Here is a 21,659-nt window from a genome sequence, read left to right as displayed (position 1 = left end):
ATCCCCTCCTAAACTCTCCTTTAGCCCTGCATTTTGGTGAACAGCACTGTCTATTGTATGCAAGCTTTGTTTCACCCCATTACCAGAGGACAATTGTATTAGCCATACGAGTCTGAGTTCCTATGTTACTTAATTGCTACACTGCTGTGTTAACGAAGTTAGGAGGGAGTTTGGCAAGAGCGTACATCACCTTCATGTACAGATATTTGTGGTTTTATTTTTCCTTTTGCCAGCTTGCCTCTTTGTTTCTATTGCCTACCATCTGCCTTTGAACGATCTAAGTGCGAGCAGATAGATTTTATTTGGAGGATGAAATGCTTTGAGCTCATCCTAGAAAAGCATTTTCATACACTGGTGTTCAGGCCATTCGCTGTTTAATAGGATCTCAGAGGCGATTCGGTTTGGGTTGGGAGTCGGTTCCTTCCCGTAGCCAGAATGCATTGTAACATAAATACCTCGTGATCACATTTTTTTTTCAGAAGGAAACAGGGTGGCCAGGGTGCCAGAACTAACTTCTCACCTTAAACTGGGCCCTGAAACACCCATGGGAGTGCAGGGGGTGAGACAGGGGAGCGGATGGTGGGTTACGCATATGATCTATTTCCTACTCATTCTGTCATTAATTCATTCTGAGTTTACAGAAAAAAAAAAGACCCAAACACGAAATATTCAAGACCTTCTGAGTTTGTGGTTTTCTTTACATGACCAAAAAACACCCAACTGAAAAGTAAATATGTTCACTCAGTTTACCTGGTTGAGTTTTTCAATTTTTCATCCGCACTAATCAGTGATTTGACTTGGACTGATCTGTTATGTTGAACATACAGCCTAAAATTAATAAAATCAACTGCTGACTCAAAAATCAGTAAGCCAGCTGGGAGACAGAAGACCTGGGTTCTAGTTTGGGCCTTAGCCTAAAATTCCTCAAAACTGTAGCTCTCAATGTCTAAATTCTGTTATTCTAATGAGCATCTGCTGAATATCAAGTGCTCAGCAGTCAGAACTGATTGGGTACGCATCGTGATGTTGCCTGTTCCATCCTTCATCATTGTGACAGGAGACCCGGAGCACTGGACAGCAGACCGAAGTTGAATGAAAGAGTCAGAAAAACAAGGCTTCCAATTCAGGCCCCTCTTAAACAACTCTCAGACTAGAGCAGCAGTCTTGAGCTGGAATCCCAATTTCTACCCCAACTACCAAACCCCACTGGACTCCCAAGTCTAAGTTGGTGAGTCCTCGCTGTTTTGGAATTGCTGTGGAGGCTAAAACTGAGTTCTACAAAAATCCACAGCTCTCTCCTCTCCTCCTTTGCAGGACCATTGGGATGCAAGTGGGGGGACGGGGGGGTCCCAGTCCTGGAAAGGAGAAATCCACAATAAGCTTTAAGGTTTTGGTTATTCCCATCACTTCTTAGGAGCAAGATAGATTTTTTTTTCTAGTAAATCAAAATATATATATTTACTGTAATGTGATGTAATATATATTTTTATTAAGATTATGATAGTTAACAACCTCGTGAAATTACAGTTGTACATCATTATTAGTCATGTTGTAGGCGCACCACTTCACCCCTAGTGCCCTCCCCCCACCCCCCCTTTCCCCTGGTAACCACCGATCAGTTCTCTTTGTCCATATGTTAACTACCACCTATGAGTGGAGTCATACAGAGTTCGTCTTTCTCTGTCTGGCTTTTTTCACTCAACATAATACCCTCAAGGTCTATCCATGTTGTTGTGAATGGGACGACTTTGTCCTTTTTTATGGCTGAGTAGTATTCCATTGTATATATATACACCATATCTTCTTTATCCAATCATCAGTTGCTGGACACTTAGGTTGGTTCCATGACTTGGCTATTGTGAATAATGCCGCGATGAACATAGGGGTGCATGGGACTTTTGGAATTGCTGATTTCAGGTTCTTAGGATAGACACCCAGTAGTGGGATGGCTGGGTCATAAGGTATGTCTATTTTTAACTTTTTGAGAAATCTCCATACTGTTTTCCATAGTGGCTGCACCAGTGTGCATTCCCACCAACAGTGTATGAGGGTTCCTTTTACTCCACAGCCTCTCCAACATTTGTCACTTTTGGTTTTGGATATTTTAGGAGCAAGATAGATTTTAAAAAGCCAGAACAACCCACAATCCCTGCCCCCTCGCCTATCCCTCTCCAAAAAGTATACATGACTTTAATAAAATGCTAGCAGCTCTTTGTTTTATTATAAATGATTAAAATTCTGAAAAGAACATTTTTAAAACCCTATAAGGCAGGTTTCAAAGTGTAATACTTAGAGAAATGTCATGCTTTAGGTGGAATAAAACTTCACCTACTCCCCTCGCCTAATATTAAAGCTAATAAGGGCTACGTCTCATCGACAAAGAGAGAATCAGTATGGATGTCTGGCCTGGTCTTAGAACTGCTCTGCTAAGCCTCCTCCCTAAATCTTCTCCTCATTATTTTTAGAAGAATGAGAACTTCTCTGTTTTCCTTCCCAAAATGATGCTGCTCTGTGATGGGGTATGACTCAAACAGAATTCCTCAACTCCTTCCATCCCTTCCCAGAACAGGCTATGTTGCAAACAGGATGAAACTGCCCTGACACAGAAAAATATTACAAACGGGGAGTACTGAAAGGCCAAAGAATATGGCTACCTCCGTCAAAGTCTGACTACGAAAGCCTATTGAAAGAAATGCAGTTTCACTACTGAAATACAGCACAGCACACATTATAAACTCTGCTATAAAAATGAGAAAATTATAATTCCCGATAGGCTAATACTGTGCTAGTAATGTATCATAAACATTAAAACTCTTAACATACAGAACGTAATTATTCGTTGTTGAAATTAAAGCAATAATTATAATAATTTCTAAGGTCACTATTTGAAAAAGTCATACATTTAAACTGGGTTTCTTACCTAAACTGAGAGAGACTCACATACATTACAAAGAAAAGAGTAATTTTTAAGCTTTTACTCAATAAGAATCGCATGAACTATTCCTCAATTATTATAAATTTGAAATGATTGTTACATCAGAAGCTGCCAAAAATCTACTTTTCTTCTCCTATTTCTGAAGGGCATGCTTGGTAAAAGTACCAAATACTCACTCTTACGTCTTTTTAGCAAATTTAGGTAATGAAAACTGGTATAATCTCTAATTAACAGGAATATCAGTGTACCCCAAAGAACAAGAAAACCTTAAAGGGGAAAAGGAAACAATAAACTACGAAATGAACAAAACCAACGTGAACAATTAAACACGAAAACAGGTATCTGGAGAAGGAAGACGACTACGGTAGAATCATCAAAAAGCAGAGAGAGGGGCAAGAGATGGTGTGAAGATGAGCCGGTGGCTACGAGGGGCACCAGGGCCCCCAGCCCTCGGATGCAGCAAACCTGTCTCCAGGGAACTCACTTTAGCACATCCTGTTGTGAAGGTTCACAAGCCAGACGTTAGGTGTGGGAGGCTTAAGAAGGCTTAAGCTTTCTATTTTGGGAATGTGAATGAATGCATGATGAAATGAAGAGGAAACAAATTTATTCTAATAAAGAAAAAGAAAGTTCATACCTGAATAGAACATGGAAAATGCTCCCCAAAATAACTTTACAGAGGTGAAGGGAAAAGGAAGACTGGAGGAAGATGAGGAGGGAACCAAGGAGAGGTGGGGAAGTGAATGGTAGCGCTAAGTGGGCTAATAATAGACAGAAGGAAGAAGTGCACCACAGGAGATAGAGACGCCAGGGAAGAAACGCAGGCTGCGAGCCTGGGAATTGCTGCTAATTATCTTATTGCACAAGACGCAGCAAAGCCAGGGCCTTAAAAAAAAGAAAAGAAAAAGTCCATCTCCTCCCCACCGCCCAGCTTCTTTTAGAAGTCACAACACAAGCTTGAGATTGGCAACTGCGGGCCTTACGCCAAAGAATCCTACTATTAGTTGTGAACAGTATTTTGATGTTCTGGGAATGCATATGGGTTTGATGTGGTGGAGGAACTAAAACAAAGCCCAGGAAAAGGGAAGCGAGTTTACGAAAAACTCTTTCAAGATGTGCGTGAATGCACGTGTGGGTGTGTATCTACTTAGACCCAATTTCAAATCTCCTGCAAAGGGAGAGCTGCAAAGAGTTGGTGAGGGTCGGGAGCCATGGCCCTGAGTTCAGTACAGCACAGCGGGGGAAAGCCAAGGGCAGGAGCACATGGGGCAGCTGCCGTTAGGCTGCTGGCCCACAGAGTCCAACATCCTGCTTCGACGATGGCCAGTAAGGAGGCGTGTGCTTGTGTATGTTTGCTTAACAGAGGTAGCACACCTGGCTGGGCAATTGTGCAATCTGATACCACAGGGGGAAAATTTCTTCCTGATCTCAGCTTGTGATCAGATTTTGCCCCGAAGCAGAAAGCTTAAGTGTCCTTGAAACTTTCATGCAGAAGAAAGACAAACATACTAACTAGTCCTTCTCAATATCAGCTGGGGGTCGTAAAAATAAAGTGCGGAAAAGATCCACGGTCTGGTATCTTTGGTCACTGAGCGTTACCTTTGCCACACTGGAAGACAGGTCAGAGGTAAGGCTGTTCCTCAACAGCCCTGATTTCACACAATTCTATTTTTGATAAAAGTAATATGTTAAAATATAACAGCATACCCTTTTGTAAAGCTTGCCACATAAATGAAAAAGAGTAACAAGTTCTTTATCAGGGGCTGGCCTGGTGGCGTAGCAGTTAAGTTTGCGTGCTCCACTTTGGCAGCCAAGGGTTCGCAGGTTCGGATCCCAGGTGCAGACCTACACACCGCTTATGAAGCCATGTTTCCACACATAAAACAGAGAAAGATGGGCATAGATCTTAGCTCAGGGCCTATCTTCTTCAGCAAAAAGAGGAGGATTGGTGGCAGATGTTAGCTCAGGGCTAATCTTCCTCAAAAGAGTACAAAAAAAAGAAATTTCTTTATCAGATCACACATCACAATTTAAGGTTTGGAAAATATGGTAACTTCTGTTGGGGGCTGTGTGCCCCTTCCATAGCTGCATGGCACTTGTTATTCCATTCCTATTTACATTTCAACAGCTCACTAAGAAGTGTCCTGAAATTTTCTCCTAGGCAGGTCAAATTTTAAGCAACTTCAAGTGAAAACAATGACTGACAGCCCTAACATAATCACGGAGGTTCAAGAGTTTGTTCTTAAGCAGGTTGCTAGAACTAAGACCGTAATTCCTCATGGAACTAAATAGGGGACAGTCCCACAGTTAGACTGTGACATACTAATTATCAAAAACCCTAGGTCCCATCAGCACAAAGCCCTAGGTTCGTGTGTTCCTGGAACAGTAAGGTTACCACTGGGTCCTGTGAGGCTGGTAGAAAGAGAGAGGAAGTGGACAGGGAAGGAAATGGCCTCTGTATATCAAAAGCCTTGGCAGAGGAGATGTTGAGCAAGGACACTAACGGTGGGAAGAAACTTGACAGCAGCGCATTGTCCAAGTATGAGTTGTATAAGGTGAGTGTTCATAAGAAGGCACAGGCACACCCTTAGTGGCCACTCTCTACCTTAGCAGCTTCATAAATGTGTATTTTCACTAGGAACACACAGGCCCACGCTTTGCTGCTCCCTAAGGAAGCCTACATCAGCATTCCTGTAACAACTCCCGACTTGCCACACTACCCCTCTTGGAGCCTATCTGAGAGAGGCAAGGGAAAACCTGGACTCCCTGCAGGACAGAAGAGCCTGGAGTAAAGCAGCCTGGAGACAGACCCACCTGTAGCCGAGATGAGATCAAGCCCAGGCGGGCTGGCAGGCAGCTGCAGCACGGGCCTGAAAAAGAGAGCCCCTGGCAGGTGGCCAGGAAAACTTGGCTGGTGACAGTTTGGGGGGAATAACTCTTACTGGGGTCTAGTTGGGTTCAGGATGTTGAAACTTTTCACATATCCTGATGCCTTGAATCCCAGCTGTATGTCAATGGCAACAAGAGTAGGGAGAAGATGAGCCATTTGGGCTTGTGTGGAAGGCCCAGGTGTGTCTGCTTATGTCTGAAAATACCTGACTTCTCCCAATTGGTTCATTTCACACTTATCAGATTGTTCATGACCATAGTACACTCCCCCAATAGTCTCTTCTTTAAGCAAATAGCATTGAGTTGTCCACTCAAACAGAAATGTGGAGGCTGTCACACCATCCATTAGACATGACTTTGAGTTGTTTTTCTAGTTCTGTGGTACACTCAGGTGTTCTCACTTGTTTAGGCCTTCAGGGCAAGACACTAGGAATAAAATAAGAGCTCCAAAGAGATCATCTCAGATAAGTGAAGAGGAGAACATGGAATCTGGAAGAGAACGTTGAAAAAAGTTGACCCAAGTGCAGAGTCAGATTCCTCCCTTTGCTTGGAAAGGCCATCACTGCCTTCAGAGAATGCACAGAAAGCTGTGCTGCTCTCTCAGGTTATCTCTACCGACCAACTAGAAGAAGAATGAAGTGAGGGAACAACTGGGAGCCCCACACAGTGGTGACAGGCCACTGGTTCCCAGAGTATGAGAGTCAGCAACGCTAAGACCGCACACGGCCACAACAAACAGCCATCGGCTCTCTCTCTCCCTGACCCAGGAGGCATCTTGAGCTGAGTCAAGAAAGAGGATGGATTGGTGAATAAGTTCATTCCTTTGGGGCTGCCCAAGCTTCTTCCTGCACATCCAGTCTAAAGGTTCTCAAGCCTTTTCTCCAGTTGTCTACGTTCGTCTCTGGAAGGCGTGCAATCAGGAGGAAAGGAATGAGTAGGTGCTGTGTGTACCTGTCTGTGCAGTGCTTAGGTCTCACAAGAGCCCCTTTGGTATCCTGCCATGTGGTCCTGACACTGCAACAAAAATTGGGTCTCTACCTTTCTTCCTGCCTCTGCCTTCAAGGGGTATGTGCTCAGGATTCCAACACCGCTAGGTCTTCATCTTACATTTCTCTTACTTATCACAGAGCCCAGCACTCACTAAGCCCATAAAATAGAAACTTAATAAATACTTGCTGATTTAAAAAATTCTATTCAACTGACATACATTGGACCTCCTCTGTGCCAGATGCTGTGAGGACGCTGGAGATACAAAAATAAATCCATCAGACTCCTGCTGTCAGTGGGCTTTCACTCTAGTTAGAGGATAATAAACAATTAAACTGTAACCGGATCATTGCCAATAGCAGGCATGTTCAATGAGCTGTAGGATGCCGTGCCTGTCAGCAATAGGGAAGGCTTAAGAAATGGGCTTCAGACGACAAGTTGGCTACCAGGCAGAAAAAGAATCAGGGGAAGACTCCAGGCATAAAAGTTCATTATGCGGTTTGGGAGGAGAGCAGGTATTGCTTGCAACATAATGTGGAGGGGGAGGTTGGAGATGATTCTAGAAAGGCAGACTATACAGGGCCTTGCATGCCATGATAAGGAGCTAGGTTTCATCCTAAACTGGAGGGTCAGAAAGGGAATGATGTGATCAAATTTTTATTTGCAAAGAATCATTCTGAGCTGGACTAGAGGGTGTAGGGAGTGGAGACAGGAAGATCAGATAGGAGACAACTGACAAGTCTGGGGCAGGAAGGCAGACAGTGTAGTCAGGATGGAACAGAAAGGATAGCGTGAGAGATACGGGCTGTGGAGCACTGCAGCAGATTGCCTTTCAGGCTGGAGACAACAGTACATCTGCCCTCCAGAAGCTTATGATCCAGTAGCCCTAAGAAACCACAGTGGATGAGTCAGTGTGCCATGGACCACGGTCATCACTCACTCCCCTTAGTCCTGGATGCCTGTTATGACAGCACTGGCTTAAGTTGGCCTTTGAAGAATGACAGAGAGGTGACTTGGCAGAACTATTCATTACTATCCTTCTTTTGGCTGTTCTCCCCTGTGATTCGCATCCTGAACAGTTTTATTTAGCTCTATCTTTAGGGTGTAAGACTCTCAGACGGATTCTTTAAACAGAAACCTCCACCAAGAAAAGCTGCCATCTTCTCTGACATTCATTCTGCTTATCAACAGCTCTTGGCAGTACCTGACCTACGTGGGACAAAAATAAATAAATAAAAACAATAATAATAAGGCTTTGCCAGGCTAGCAAACTGATCCCGTCAGAGGATTATAAGAGACACCTGTTTTTTAACACAGCAGCTGCAAACACAGCAGAAGCATGGCATCCTAGTAACCAGAAAGAGTTCTCATTAAAATCCAATAGTAGCAGAAACTGGCATGGACCAATTTTCAGCTATGTCATCTGAACGTGAAAAGAAGTTCAAATAAGATTACGCGCCCAATAGGAACCCGGCTTTGCTGAACTTGGGAACCTGAATGACAGTTTGCTTATGGGAAGGTGATTTACCTATTCATCCAAGTATTCTAAATCCTTAAAGCAGTTATTATATACGTAGAGTATTATCATGAACATACTGAAGCTTTTTGAAATTTGGTTGACTCATACATGATGGTTGACCAAACACCTCCTCATTTAAGGCAGCTTAAAAACAAACCAGAACGTAGCCCAGTGTAGAACATGGACACTAACATAGGAACAAATAAACAACATTTAAAATTATCTTTTCAGTTCATTCACCACTGAAGACACACACACACACACACACACACACACAGAATCTACCAACATATAAACACCACAGGCAAACTACTTCATAGCTGCAATAGGTACACATGACCTTTTCAGACCAGACCAGGGAGATGCTCTTAGAAACAGCTTGTTAACAGCCCCTCACATTACTGTTTAACAATCCGTTTATAGCCCATCAGAAAGCTAACCCTCTGAAGAGATATATTTCACATCTACATGTAAGGTTTCTTTGCCACCAGGCTGGGGTTTGTGCAATGTTTCACTCTATAAGCTAGAAAAGAGATTATACCACAATTTCTGTGACTTCTGATCCTGTGAGCATGCAACAGATGTGCAAATATGCAGAGTCACAAGGACAAACCCTTGGGATAAAAGGAGAATGATGCCCAAGAAAGCCCAAGCCATACCATAGAGTCCTGACTAGCACTAAAAATAGTGCATAAAGGCGTGGTGTCAGCTACCCTCTCGCTGCTCTCCCTAGAACATGATAATTCTAACCTCCAGTGCTGATTCTTAAGCTTGAGCCTTCAGTAACTTTTTGAGGAAACCTTTCCCTGACCCAGAGAAGGCACTTCCTAGGCTTCGGAGTGTGGAGCACTTTCAATGCACTTCAATTACGAGGCCATTAACTCACACCAATGCGAACGAAGAGTGAACCTGAGATTGCGAATTTCCCCCCAAAGCCGAACACTTGCGCCCTGGGGACACTAGGACCACCTGAGAGACTGCCTTTCTGGCAAATGGTATCCCAGAAGCCCCTGAAGTGATAAGCATGATCAACTGCCCAACCCAAAATGCAGCCAGCTGGACTAACACTTCCTTGCCCTGCCTGGGGAACTGTGCAGCCAGAACTTCCCCCAAAGAAGCATAACCTTGTCAAACACAGGCCCCATTCAGAGTCCCAAAAGATTAAGAAAAGAGAACCCTAAGACTATGAGAGCCCAGGAAGAATCACCAGATACGAATTGGGAGCCAGAGCTGTGAAGTGAATTCTTCCCCATAATCCATTTGGCGTTCAGCCTGGCAGTCCACAAACACGCATCAAGGCAGAGTAACTGGATTTGCCCTGGGCTCTGAAACGTACCCAAAGAAAAAACAGAATGTGTCATGAACTCACGTTCACCTCTAACCTAGATATAAATGAACCAAGAGGCAAGAGGACCACACTCTCACCCACCCACACCTCCTCCATGGTGAGATTTAAATACCACAGCTGAAATAGAAACATACACAGAACCATCTTTCCCTTAAATCGGACTGCTCAACACGATGGCTAACCACAAAAGCACACACGGGCACTCCCCCTACCTTAGAGAAGCTCCACTTGGCCATTTTACCAAATTTTTCAAAACAGACACATTCTCGGAAGAGCCTGCTAACGTTAACACTGACTTGTGCCCCTGGGGCCATCTCGTCCCTCTCTGCTGGAACAACAAGGCCTTTTAGTGGGGTCTGCTTGGCTCTCTGTCTTTTTTCCTTCCAGCATTTTTAAGGTTCTTTTCCTTCTGAGGCCTTGTCCCACCTATCTCCAACGAGAGCACACTGCCTTGCAGCCAGAGGATGATAAATAAATATCCTGCCATTGATGTCAGTGGCTCCTTGTTCATTTTCTAGGGGAGGTAGCTTAGAAAAGCCAAGGGGCCAGGAAGGGTGGGAGCATGTATACTAACAGGTGCCCTACTTGAGATGTAACTGAACACCTAGGTCCCTCCGCCCCATCTCCCTGCCTGTCTGGGTGAAAGTTAAAGATACCCTTACAGCATGCTGAAAAAGATTAGAGGATCATCACTCCAGCCTTGCTCTGCTTGCCAACATTCCCCCTGGATTCCATCGTGTTCAAAAGCTGTGTCTGACCTGCAGCTGACTCCTGCCTGCAGAGGAGCGCACCCTGACGACCTAACTCAGAGCCCTGCTAAAGCACAGGGCCTCAGAGACGCAGAAAAGCAGAAGGCAAAACTCAGAAGGCGAGCCTTTGTTTCTCTGGTTCTCCGAGGGTAAAGACCTACCTTTCCAATTGGTATGGTCTCTCCTTGCACCTCACCCTAAAGTATTCGAGTCAGCAGACTACAGGAAGGACTAAATGGCATAAAGTCAAAGAAGGAGCTGGCAGCTTTCCAGGGGATTTGAGATGTAGTCAGCCAAATCAGGTCATTCAGGTCTCCAAGTCGGGGAGAAGAGGAGACTTACCCAGACTGGGGATCTACATTACTCAGATTTGATCCCTAAATGACAACTCTCTCACCCAGTTCACCTCACTTCGAATACGGACCAGATCAAAAGATGCAAAGTGAGGGTGACTCCTGACTTGCTGGCCCCCCTCACTGGCCCTTATTGTCAAGACTGGTGAGTCAGGAGCGTCTGGGGTTCTACCCTGCAAAGCACAAGTCAAGTGAACTCACAACACGGATTTTTTAAATCTCTCAGATCTCAAGTTAAAAGGAGGGCACAGCAGCTACGAAATGCACCAGAGGTCCAATCCTTCAGATTTCCCATTTCCCAAAACCGAATGTGCCAACTCTGCAGCAGGATGTTGAACATGAGGACACAACGAGGCCCAAAGAAAAGAGAACTCACTTCTGCCCCTCGGGTGCCCGGCCCGTGATCACCAATCTATACAGAAAAATACAGGGCTGAGTCAGGAGACACTACAGCGTGGTTTGCTCCGGCAGGAGTCTGATTTGATGGTCAAGGATAGACTGGGAGAGACAAACGGGCTAGCAGTAACAGTGAATACTGAAGGACCCAGCGCTGAGAGATGCTGCCTTCCCTCATCGGAGCTCCTCAAAGCAGTCAAGAAAAGCGATTAGCAAACTCCCACTTCCCTTTTTGTAAAGTCTCTCTTACAGTTCCTCCTGTCCACTCCAGTGCAGATCTATTTATCCGAGTATTAATCATTAGCCTTGGAACAATACTAATTCTAAATTGTCTCTGGACCTGGATTCTTCATTAGAGACCCCAGCACTGTTTCCGGCTACACCCGCAGCAAGGCGGCCAATCTGAGCCCTGCCTCTTTCTGTCTTATCGCTCAGCAGCCCCACAGCCCCAGCTGCCACACCTAGACCCACACTTTCACTAAGGAACAAGGGGAAGTGTTAGGGAAATGGGTAACCAGAGACAAACAGGCTGTTCTGTGGGGTTTGATTTTTTTTAATACAAGGCTGATTTCTATCTGTAGCTCATTTCTTCCAGGAAATACGTTAGAGTCAGCATCTCATCTTTGGTTACTGCTTCCTCATATATAGGGGATGTGCGTGAGGCAGGGATTACTGACTTCATCATACAGATAAGTCTTCAGGAAGATAAAGTTACACGGCCTGTCATAACCCACTGGAGAGGGGACGAGGCAGCTAAGAAGAAAATCACAAACTTTCACTTGTGTTTTCTAGGAGGAGAGCCGAGGAACGGTTTCTCTCCAAACTGTAGCTCTTTCTTCAATAGTCTGAAAGTGCCCACACCTGCTTCATGGGGTCGGCGGAAGAGGCAGCTAACATTCTCCCCACTACTCCTCAAAAAGGATCACTTCCCAGTCTATATGTCATCTTCTCATTGGACACGTATATACAAAGGAGAACTCAGGAACACATTTTAGGTCCACAGCAAGAGAATACAGCTGCTGAAAACAGATCCTTCAATCCCTTAACATTTACTAAAAACGAAGGTTCCCTCATGCCCTGAAGTAACGAATTTGGCTTTTTCAAACTCTTCTCTATAAACTTCCACTAAGAGCCATCTACTCTCCGCTCTTGAAACTGGAAATTTACCACCCCCCCAGCAAACAGTGTCTGTTCTGTGGTCAGACAGACATGGAACTGCCAGTTAAACAAAAGCAGACTAAAGAATTGAGGTTCTCTTTTAAGTCTCGCCCCAGTCGCAAATAATAAGCAACTGTATGAACAAGCGGATCCCTGAAGAGGTTCAAATACTTGAGTGCTGAGTAATAATGCTAGTTAAGAGTCACTGTACAGTACTTCCAAGCTTAGGATTTTTCCTTTTCTTTCATCTCTGGAAACTTATTCAGAACCATACTAGCTGTTCCCTCAAAACTTGACTGTAAGATGCAAAAGGCATTTGTTATTATCATGTAATTGCAGTTGGCTCATCTCTCCCGCTGTTGAGGCTTGTAATTCAATTAAAGTTAAAATAAGAGCTTTGCTGAGCGCTGACTGAGTGACCCCAGCCCTGTGAGAAACTCAATGGGACAGTGACAAGAGCACTTGCTGGGACTCCGTCAACTCAGGAGGCCTAGACTTTAGTCCAGGCAGTGCCACGAACGAGTCATGGGAGCTTGAGCAAGACCATTCACATCTCTGGCTTTTGTATTCTCAACTGCATAATGCAGGCACAGACTAGAAAATCTCCAGGCCCTTCTAGATCCATAAGATGTGGAGGATCTATAAAGGGGAAGAAGAACTAGTTGTTTTTTTAACAGTTTAAGGCACTGTATTAGGCAATTTACATATCCCAACAGCCCTAAAAAACAGGTATTTTTATTACTACTTCAGATAAGTTAACAGGTTCAAGATTAAGATGAACAAGTTCAAGAACCAGGATTCACACTCAGTCTGTCTACTCCAGTGTCTGTGCTCTGCCCCTAGAAGTGTTCCGCGGTACGGCCATGACTGGACCCCTCTTCTCAGCAATTTATAATCCCCTTAAGAGAAATTGACGTTACAGAAAAGAACCAAAGAACAACACCAGCCCGAATGAAATGCAAATCAAAATCTGAAGCAGAGGTGATTGGAACTACGTTGTGGCCACACTGACATCACTGAGCACGTTCACTCAGAGCGCGCACACCAGCAGAGCGACGTGTCCTTTTCAGGTCATTCAGGAAATGAGATTGTTTTCCGTATGTCTGACTCCCACACACAAAGGGAAAATACCCCCGAGGAGCACACCAGGTCTGGGGAGCGTGCAGATTTACTGGATAGCTCTTTCCCGTCCTCTCCGGGGAGTAAAGTGTTTTTCATAAGTCATTCGTCCAGATAACTGAAGCGTAGCCTTTTGAAACTTAACATTATTTTTATGCCAACCATTTTTGTTGGATAGCTTTCCAAAATGAATTGCATTATTTCCTCACTTCCTATATCTCACAAAGTTTGTCCTTAACTTGGGAGTCATAATTATGATCATTAATATCATCAGTCATCGTGTGGTGCCACACAAAGGGGTTTAACTCTCTCTCTCTACGAGTCCTCACGATGAACCTATGCTTTCTAAATTCTTGTCTGCTTTTTATCCATTTTCCCTGCCACAGTGTTAGAGGGACACGGCCCTAAGACAGAACCCCTGATTCTGACTCTGGCTTGGCTACAATGAGCATTGTGAGCTCAGGCTCACTACTTAAACGACAAAGAACTCAGTTTCCTATGTTTCATTAGAATTGGGGACTACGCTTCCTTAGTGCCCTCTTAGTGCCTCTACACCACATCTCTCTCTGCTGCCTTCCTCTATCTGCTCTGAAGACATGCCTCATGAAAGCCACTCAAATCCAGAAATTGATGGAGTCAGATGGCCAAAATTCCCTCTTCCTTCAAGTAAATTAGAACAAGGCAAGATGATCAGGTTATTAGGAGAGAGGAAAAGAAAAAAGATGATTCCTTTGGTCGTGGGGGACAATCAGGGAACATCTGCAAAGACTTCAAATAGATTCCTAGAAATCTCGGTTTTAAAGATGTACAGGGAGGATGGTTAAAAAAAAAAAAAGAACAGTGTGCTCACGAATTGTTTAAAAAGTTTTAAAGGAAAAAAAGTTGTGGAAGGAAAAGAGACTGACGAGGGAATGATGCAGATAAAGACAGCTAGCATGGAGGCAGGAAGAGAGGACACAGCCTCAGCCTGTCACCCACTGAAGAAGGAACAGTTAGGCAGAAAAAGCAGAAAAGAGCAGAAAAGCAGAGGGGGAAAAGAAAGGTTTCTGAGAAAAGCAAGAAAGGCCCAAAATGAAACCCATCAAAAGACTAAATGTCACTAGCGAATGTCAGGGATTGGTGTAAAAATGCAAGCTCTGGACATTCATTCCAAGGTGGGTAGCACCATGCGCCCACCTAGTCACCCCCACTACAAGAGGAACAGCAAGAGGAACAACGCACCTTCACAGGAAACCAGAGAGGGAAGGAGATTCCAGACCTGAGTAAACATCTCTGCCCACTCCATTCCTGCCTCTCGGCTTGGCTTATGTGACGCTCCACCATCTCCCCATCATGCTTAGTTTCCTCATTTTCTTCACAAAGATGGCTGTACCTGAGATTAGTGCCATGGAAAACACTCTGGAACTGTAGTCCCATGACATAGATTCTGGCCCCAGCTTTGCCACATACAGCCTGTGAGATCTTAGTCCAGTTCATCACTTAACCGCTCAGGGCTTCAGCTACCTCATTTGTAAAATGGGGTGAAAAACTGCACCTGAGGGAGTTGTGAAGAGTAAATGAAACAGTGTAGATAAAACACTTAGCACAAGGAGCAGCACGCAGCAGTGGTCAACAAATGATGGTGGTGAGGAGGAGGGGGGAGAAGAAGAGGAGAGGCAAGTGTAGGAGCCACAGCAACTAAGACAGCAGACCTTTGACCAGACAGAATTTAAAAAGCTCCCAAAATGCAAGTCTTCCACGGTTTTCCACGAGCATGGTCCGCAGGACTGAGTGAGCTCTTCCAGGAGTCCACACTGAAACATGGGCTAATGCCTTCCTTCGTCAACCCCACCCCCACTGCCTGAAGATTCCAGATCATTTAGACAAAGACCAGGCTGAACTGTAGATTTTCACTAGGAAGAAAAGGTTATCAAGCAAATTACCAGAGCAAATAGTCTATCCGTGATGATATTTTGACAGCGAAGGGACAGTTTCAAGCACATAATAGCTCTCATTTCTACCCAACAGATGATGTGGCACACAAGCCATTTTTGCCTGTTCACTGAGGCTTACCCTGAGATGCCCCAGTAAGCAACACTTTACCAGACTGGTTCCTGTACGTTCACAAATCAGTAAAAATGTGTTTTTAATAGGCCATAATTCTAACTTCTCACTAATTCAGTCTCATCTCTCCTCAAAAGCTAGGTTTGGCAGCAAACAGCCTTTAAGCTGAGCCCCTTTTGCTGTGGGAACCCGGAGTAAACTCACACTCATTCTATTCAACAAATACACACAGAGATTGTTTTTTTTACATGTCTAACAACAAATACAGCCATGAAGGACTCTGCCAGAAAACAAACTCCAGCGCTTTTTCTAAAGTAGCTTTCACAGAGAAAAATCTGTCATTTGTGTATGCCACACCGTAGGGGGCTTCATTTGACACCGATTCACTCAGCTGGGAGATCCACACCAAAGGGAAACTTTTGAAAATCGGTAACAGAAGGCAACTGCTCCTCAAGTTACTTCCCCCATCCCCTTGCCCTCAACTTTCCTCAGTGTGAGTAAATGCAGCTCAAGTCAGACTTAAGAATTTGTTTTAGTTCTACCTTCCTCCGGTGCCCACATTTGGGGTATTTTGCCCCTTGACTTACCCATGCTAAGGAGGGAAGCTACTTCTCTAGGACCAGCTGCCATGTTTTTGGCTGATGTCATTTGAGGCAGAGAGCTTACTATGCATAAATGAAGGTGTTAGTTTGGCTGCCCCTGGGTAAAGGAGCCTATGGCCCACTCAAGGATTTCTCAGAACAGGCCCTGATAACAGGCCCAGTGCCCTCAGCCCAAAGCAGAAGTACCAATCCCTCACACACTATAAAACAAGTATTGCTGCATCCTACCCATCCCATCTTTGGGTATATAGCCAAAGAACTCAAAGCAGGATCTCCAAGAGGTATTTGCACACGCATGTTCATTCACCCCAGTATTATTCACAACAGCCATGAGATGGAAGTAACCCAAACGTCCACTGATAGATGAATGGATAAACAAAATGTGGCATACACATAAAATGGAACATTATGCAGTCTTAAAAAAAAAAAGAAGGCCATCCCGTCACATGCTACAACACGGATGCTAAGTGAAATGAAAATAATGTATGACTCTACTCATACGAGGCATCTAAAGGAGTCAAAATCATAGAAACAAAAAATAGAAAGGTGGTTACACAGGGCTAGGAGGAAGGACAAAGGGAAATTAGTGTTCAGTGGATATAGAGTTTGTGTTGCAAGACGGAAAAGTTCTAGAGATCTGTTGCACAACAGTGTGAATATACTTAACATGACTGAACTGTATACTTAAAAATAGTTAAGATGGTAAACATAATCTTTTTTACCATAATAAAAAAAACTGCTGCAAATAGCAGTACAAATACAATTCCATCAAGCCCTTCTTCCCTCATCCCTACTCCTACTGCTTCCTCTTCTCACAGCTAACAATATACCCTCTCGGCCCAATGCTCCCTCCACATACCATCTTCCTTGGCACATACCTCCGTGCCCTCACACCAGCTGGCTTGTGATTAAAATGGACCAAGCTAGGAAGTGCCAGAGAGGGTGCAGCCTATTGGATCGAATTTCCTGGGCCTTTTATACATGATACACCAGGACCCGAGCAAACACGATGCAATGGCCCGAGAACCAGGAGGCCTGTGTTGCTCTAAACCAGGTTCGGTCATCGATCAGCTGAAGCAAACCATTTAGCTCTCTGGACCCCCTCTCTATAAAAATGGGAGGTTGAGCCAGGTTATCTCGGAGGTGTTTCAACTCGGAAACTCTAAAAGTTGCCTGATTCGACTGTCAAAGCAACTGGCCCGCTAATCTGAACCTTCTCAAGTCATTCCTCCAGCCCCTTGTATCTTTTACTCAATTCCTTTGTTTGTTTAGATACAAAAGCAGTTTTTGGTAATTTTATCAAACTAATAAAACATTATTATACCAAAATTCTACTGATAATAATTTTTGGATAGACACCAGGGAGTGCTCAGGTCTCCCTGAGACAGCAGAGTGGCCCTCGTAAATACTTCATGCAAGTTAGTGGAGAAAGGGGTTAAGTCACCCTGAGGTACACAGGGACAGACAGGGGAAAGGGTGCTGACCTCATCCCGTGCCTCACTCCAAATCAGCAAACATTACTGAGAAACACTTCCGTGCCAGGTGCCAAGCTAGGCACTTCGGCACAAAGATCATCACCACCAAACCCAAGGAGCTCAGAGTCCAGTAGGGGAAAGGCAGAGTCCCCCATTCGTAGCAAAATGAAAAGAGAGTTCATTCTGCTAAGGAAGCCCACCCGTATGGAGGGTAGGGCCCCAGACGACCAATACAGAGGGCAGGGAAAAGGGGACCAGGCAAGTGCTGTGACCAGTTTTTGTAATCTGGATAGCCCTCGCCGACCACAGCGCCGTGGCAAGCCTCACGAAGAACTGTCTGCTAGGCCATAACCACTTTCCGCTGCAACTTGGCTGAACTTAAAACTGAACAGGTGATTTGAAGGTGAAGGCCAATGATAGAAAAGGCAGCCTTTTCCTTCCTCCCGTGACCAGCACAGTCAGCCATGCAACCCTCTGAAAAACAATAGTGACTTTTTATGTTACTTGACCCTGTCCTTAAACTAAACAACCCCAAATGGTCCGAAATAAAAGCATTTTTACTCCCATGATGAGAGTGCCACGACACACGAGGGGCAGCCCCGTGCAGAGTGACAGTGGGGCTTGGAGATAGTTCGGGTGACCTTGGGCTGGTCAACTGCCTTCTACTACAAAATGTGTGTCTGATATTAACTTCCCTAGGTGATGGAAACATGCTTATAAAGCAGAAAAGAAATATCAAAGCTATTATCGGGCATTCATTGTCAACCGCCACCAAAGAAGTGATACATACAAAGGTGTCACTGACTGACTGATTCAGAAACTTTCACTTTGGAAATTCCACCTAAATCGTACGCTATTCTTTTCTAGTAGAACAGACACTGCTCAGAAGTAAACAAAGTACTTCCCTCTATGGCTGCCTCTGGTCAGGCTCCTCTGTGCTCCATCACACCAGCTGCTGAGGAATTTACTGCCTGCTGACCAGCTGCTCATAAGCAATGAGAGCAAGTGACGAAGGTTTCAGGAGTGGAGAGGAGGAGGGAGGGAAATCTCTCCACACACAGAGAGCCTTCCACGTCACATGTCTTCAGTACATCAGATTCATCAGCTCATCCTTGAAAGCTCTGACATTCATTCTCCGCTCCACAGAAAAGTTTATTGTTTACTGGACTCTAGAAGCAATCCCAGTACTTCCTTGTGGGTTAGCAGCAAACATTTTTTATTATGCAGTCACTGTACCACATCCCAAGGACTAAATGAAACACTGTGCACATCACCAGAACATTTTCAGATGACATGGAATAATCCCGGTCCTTGATCTCCAGTACTTCTTACTGGGACCTTGTGAATTAAACGAACGCTGTGGAAAAATACACTTTGCATATGTGCACCTAAACATATACACAGTCTCAGCCGACAGTCATATACTGCTTCCATGAACAACAATCCAAAATAAAAGTGATCCTTTCACCACTAGCGAAGAACATTAAATCTATTTTAATTACATAGAAATACACAGTTGTGAAAAGAGCTACCACAAAGGAACCGAGAGGGTCAGCAATAAGGAAAAGAATATTACGCAAACTACAGATGCAATTTTTATGTCACAGTTAGGAAAGTGTTTTGTTCGGGTTTGGGATTTGTTCTGTGTGTGTGTGTAAGGAAAGGGGCGGCTGTCCTCTTTTCTCACTAGAGTACAATGAAACCAGCCACTCGGTGGCACTTCTGCCAGCTGCACACAGACATAAGCCCATCAGAAGAGTGGGGATATGCAGTCTCCTTAGAAGAGGGATCAAGAAAAGTCACAGAAAGGATTGCTTTTTGTTGTTTTCAGGCTAAAATTACTGCCCCATAGTTGATCCAGATTTTCCTAATGTCAGATTTATTGCCATTGAGCTAAATACAATTTACTTATTTAATATTCTATTACTTAGTAACCTCTGTTTGTGTTATGGAGTGTCAAATAGATTATCCATACCGTAGGATTTTCCTGAACTCACTGTAGAACCTAATTTATGCAGCAAAATAAACTAGTCGTGAAGTACCCTAAGTTCTTCATTCTGACACCCCCTCCACCACAGACGTACTGCTACCCCTAGATACGGACAAACACAGAAGCCGGAAAGTTCCACGGGGCATTTTTGTTAGGTAAAAACAAAGAAACCCAACCCACCTTTTCAGTTCACATTAGCCCAGCCTCAAACCCATGAAAATCTTCCCTGATAAGAAACACTAAAATCTGAGTCTATCTATGAAAACCTCGTAATCGAATATGATAAAACAGTTTCCTCTAAACAGATCCAAATGGAAAAGCAGTGCTAAACCAGGAAAGGTTTCTCTAATTCCCCATAGATGAAGAAAACAGGTTATTTGTGCATTGTTTCTGCAAGGTCCACTCAATGAACAAACACATAGTAAACGGGCCAAGCCCAAAACAAACTAACTTCGGCAGCTTCAGCCTCTCACAGAAGCTGAAGGCTCTTCCACCTGGGTACTGACACAACAGTGAAAGGAATAAAGGGCACAATAAATGCAGCGATGGGAAAAATAACTGGGGGAGATGGACACATTATTCTGCCTCCTCACGGTGGCAAACTTTACAACAACTTTTTAGAAGCAAAAAACCGCAGAAGCACCAGCCTTTAGAGATAATATACATCCACATACACAACTACCTGGAAGCCAAGTGCTGTGTTTGCAAACATCCCCCATCCCGTATTTACAATACTGCAAAACACGGCCAGACAGCCAGGAGATTTCTCCTCTTAGATATCCTTTCTGCACTGTCAAACAGGGAAGGTCATTTTGCCTGGTCACTTAGATAATTCTCTCTCCGCCTGCATCAGTAGAGTTTTCTACTTTGGGATTGCTCAACTTTCATATGCATCGGAGTAAAATAAACATTCAGCAACTTCACGCACCTTGGTTTAAAAAAAGAGAGCGAGAGAGAAAGAAATTCATTGTGCAATGCCCAGGAAAAGCTGACACCAGGACTGTCTCTCCGACAAGCGCTTGCAATTACAATCAGAGGAGGGGGGAAAAATCCTGTCTAATCAGACTCAGGGTGTCCTTAAAAAAAAAAAAAGAAAGAAAGAAATGATTCCATTCTCAACGGGGGCTGGAGAACTTCTTTTCTATGGAGACCACCCCTCGGGAACAAAAGTTATATTTCAGTCACATGTTGGGAGTAGGAGTAGGGAGCAGGTTTTTTAAAAAGCGCACTAATTACGGGGGTGTTTTGCAGTTCCAGAGACCACTCGGGTTCCTCCTGACCAATTGTCACAGGCATTTCATTGTCAAAAGAAAGGGGGTGGAGTGGGGGCCGAGGAGCCGATGGGGGCTCAGCGGGGGGGAGTAGCAAGGTTAAACTAAAGGGTACAGCAGCCGCCGCGAGCCGCATCTCCTTCTCTGGCGCCCCAAATAATTTACTGCGAACAGAGCAACTGCAACAGCCCCCTCGGAAGAGCCCAGCACGACTGCCCTGGCCGGTGCAGCGCAAGGTTTTCGAGCACGGAGAGGGAGGGGGAGAAAATCTTTACCTTAATGCTACACTGAGCAGGAGTCTCAGACATGTCTCACAGCGAGAGAGATCAGGAAGTTCTCAGTTTTTTTCCACTTTCCTTTCCTCTCCCCAACCCAGAAACGCTCCACGGCCAGCCGGACGCGGTCATTTAAGAAGTTTCTTCCAGCATCTCTCCCGGCAGCCGCCCCCGGGGTCTGCGAGCGCGCGGGGCGGGGCGGGGCGGCGCGGCCGGCGGAGTTGGGTGCGCGGGGCGGCGGGGGCGTGGGAGCCGGGCCCGAGCGCGGCGGCGGGGTCTGCAGGTCGCGGCGCGGCGCGGCGACCCGGGGCGCAGCCCGGCCGGCCTCCCGCTCTCTCCTCCCACCCGCGGCCGGCGCCCCCGCCCCCCGCCCTCCCGCCGCTCTCCCTCGCTCTCTCGAATGTTTTCCTTCCTGGAAGAGAGAAACTGAAAGGCAGAACTGAGAAAGCTCTTTGCTCATTGATCTTGAGAGTTTCAGTGCAGAAACTGACGTGAATTCCCAGCACTGAGCTCTGCCTCTTAAAGGAGCCACCAGGAAATAAAAGCTCGG

At 45.0% G+C, this 21,659-nt stretch overlaps 1 protein-coding gene across 4 annotated transcripts in view; it reads right to left on the bottom strand.

Annotated features, from left to right (window-relative positions):
• Positions 1-21,443, bottom strand: part of ETV6 (ETS variant transcription factor 6) — a 223,290-nt gene extending 201,847 nt beyond the window's left edge. The window contains exon 1 of one of the 4 annotated variants that reach the window (XM_001501246.7): positions 21,110-21,443. In XM_001501246.7, the coding sequence (XP_001501296.1) occupies positions 21,110-21,142 (33 nt within the window). In that variant the 5' untranslated portion in view covers positions 21,143-21,443. The remainder of the gene's footprint in view (positions 1-21,109) is intronic. The other 3 variants (XM_023643133.2, XM_070269909.1, XM_070269912.1) reach the window with 3 other exon arrangements.
• Positions 21,444-21,659: the final 216 nt, after the last annotated feature.

The sequence above is a fragment of the Equus caballus genome, chromosome 6 (assembly GCF_041296265.1).
Source record: "Equus caballus isolate H_3958 breed thoroughbred chromosome 6, TB-T2T, whole genome shotgun sequence".
NCBI classification, from domain to species: Eukaryota; Metazoa; Chordata; class Mammalia; order Perissodactyla; family Equidae; genus Equus; species Equus caballus.
Note: the sequence above shows the minus strand (reverse complement) of the source record. Positions and strands in the feature narration are given on the sequence as shown.